The sequence below is a fragment of the Octodon degus genome, unplaced genomic scaffold (assembly GCF_000260255.1).
Source record: "Octodon degus isolate 3935 unplaced genomic scaffold, OctDeg1.0 scaffold00279, whole genome shotgun sequence".
NCBI classification, from domain to species: domain Eukaryota; kingdom Metazoa; phylum Chordata; class Mammalia; order Rodentia; family Octodontidae; genus Octodon; species Octodon degus.
Window position 1 is genome coordinate 955164 of NW_004524855.1, and position 2203 is coordinate 957366.

Sequence of the window (2203 nt, forward strand, 5' to 3'; positions counted from 1 at the left end):
GCCACACACACACACACACACACACACACACAAAATAAATAAATTTTTTAAAAAAAGAAAAAATAAAATAAAACAACCTATGACCTGCAGTTGTCCCAATGGGAAACACTTACCTTGGGCCTGAAAAGCTCCATGACCGCGATCTTCCCATACATGCCCACCTCTTTGACCGGCCGAAGCCCCTCTGCAGTGACCACATAGATCTCTAATCTTGTGTTTTTGGCAATCAGCAGGTTCAAGTCTTCTGCTGAAGTAAAGTGTCCTGAAAGAACAGATGCTCTAACTTTTTAAGCCAGCAGAAGGGCCTCCCAAGCCCTTGTGTACCAATCCTACCACTGCCTACCTAAACACCTCCAGGACTCTCATCTACCCCACAGATTTCCCTGATTCCCTCCCTCCATTTCCCTTCTTGCCAAATCCAGCACCTCCGAGGGTCTCACACTTTATGCACTCAACAGAGCTGGTTCTATAGTCAAACTGAGAAAATAAGACCCGAGACCAGAGAGTACTGTGTCCTCATTTTTACTTTTTTTTTTTTTTTTTTTTTTTTTTGTTTTTTTTTTTTTTTTTTCCAGAATCGGGGATTGAACTCAGGCCTTTTCGCTTGCCAGGCAGGCGCTTATTCTACTGAGCCATCTCCCCGGCCCCAGCACTGTGTCCTTCAAAAACAACTGTGAAAACCTTAAGGGTGACTCTGTTAGACTTTTACTTTCTTACTACCGTACAGTAGGCAAATGTAACTGAGAATGATCAACGAAGTTTCAGCTTTTCCAGTCTTCATCCAACCCTTCACAAAAAACTTGCCAAACAGGCCGTGTCAAATGCAGTAATCACCAGAGATTTCCTCTATTTTTCTCCGCAGCTCTCACCCTCCCTGCAATCTACCTCAACCGCGCTACGCCTCCGGCGTTCTCCAACCACCGAGGATTCACGCGAACACAGAAGTCTGGGGGCTGCACCTTCAGCGGAGAACGGAAGCGCAGGGTGTGCGGCTCCCGTCCGTAAGGAGTAAGGATGCTCGCACAGTGAACAGGACGAACCCGGCAAAGCCAGGCTTACGATCAAACCCGGTCCTCCAGCAGCGACCAACAGTAAACAACAGCCCCAGGGAAAAGGGTGGATCTGGAAAGGGCTCGGGTTCCCTCCGCGGCGAGGGCCGGCCAGGCCAGCAAGCCACCTGCGTGCCTCCCCCTCCCCTGGCGCCCCGATCTTAAACTCTGATCCCAAAGGCGCCATCGCCAGCGTCTTCTTCCCCGACCACACCAATCTCGGGGCTCTGGACACACAGCTCACATTCGCGCCAGGTTCCACGCGCCGCCCAGCCCCGAGGCTAAGGGACCTCCTAGCTCGCGGGGAGCCCGCGGGGCAGCTCGGGTCCCCGCGCGCTGGGGCCGGCCGGGGCCGGGAGCTGCTGGCCGCGCGCCCCGTGCCGGCCGGGTCCCCTGCGCCCAGGGCCGCGGGCCTCCCTAGGCCTCGCTCGGCTCCTCCAGCTCCAGCTCGCCGGCGTCCCCGGGCGCCTCACCGGTCACGCAGCCGTTGACGGCGGTGGGCTTCTGCGCCGTTACTACGTAATTGTACGACATGGCGAGGCCTGGGGCGGCCCGTCGGGACCAGAGCGGGACGATCGAAGGATGGACACCGCGAAGAGACAGGGAGCCCCCGCCCGCGCGCAGCCAACTCCAGGGTAGATGCCTCCGCCCCAGAGACACGTTGCAGGCCAGAGCGGCCGGCGCGGGGCATCACGGGACAGCCTTCCGGGCCCCCTGGAGGACTCGCTGAACACGAGGCGGCCAACCAGGGGAGGCCCCGCCCCGATGCCCCGCCCCCAGGGCCGAGTACCCGGATGAGAGCGCGCCTTTCGGGTCCTCGAGAAGCGGATCTGGTGGCGAGGGCGGCTGGCCTGAGGTTCTTAGCTTACCTGCTCTCCTGGCCCACGTCCCCAACCCGCTCTCAGCCCCCGATTCTGCCCCTGCATCGGTCCAGGAGCCCTCGGGCTGTTCCCCCTGAAACCGTAAGGACCGCAGAGACTGGTGGGGCGTGAGGTGACCGATTGGTTCTGTGACCTGCCCGGCCTCCACACCCGCCGGTGCCAACGCCGGGCCCCAAATTCGTCAGGGTTGCAAGGGCCGGGCATTATCAGCGTCCCTCGGCAGCCCAAACTCGATCCCAGGCCTTGGGTTTGGCTGCTGGGGACGTTGATGAT

General features: G+C 58.7%; 1 protein-coding gene across 1 annotated transcript in view; it reads right to left on the minus strand.

The window, feature by feature from the left end:
* Positions 1 to 1730, minus strand: part of Ddb1 (damage specific DNA binding protein 1) — a 23673-nt gene extending 21943 nt beyond the window's left edge. The window contains exons 1-2 of the mRNA XM_004646715.2: positions 1523 to 1730; positions 114 to 262 (exon numbers count right to left, since the gene is read on the minus strand). Coding sequence (XP_004646772.1) covers positions 114 to 262; positions 1523 to 1583 — 210 coding nt within the window. The 5' untranslated portion in view covers positions 1584 to 1730. The remainder of the gene's footprint in view (positions 1 to 113; positions 263 to 1522) is intronic.
* Between the last annotated feature and the right edge of the window lie 473 nt (positions 1731 to 2203).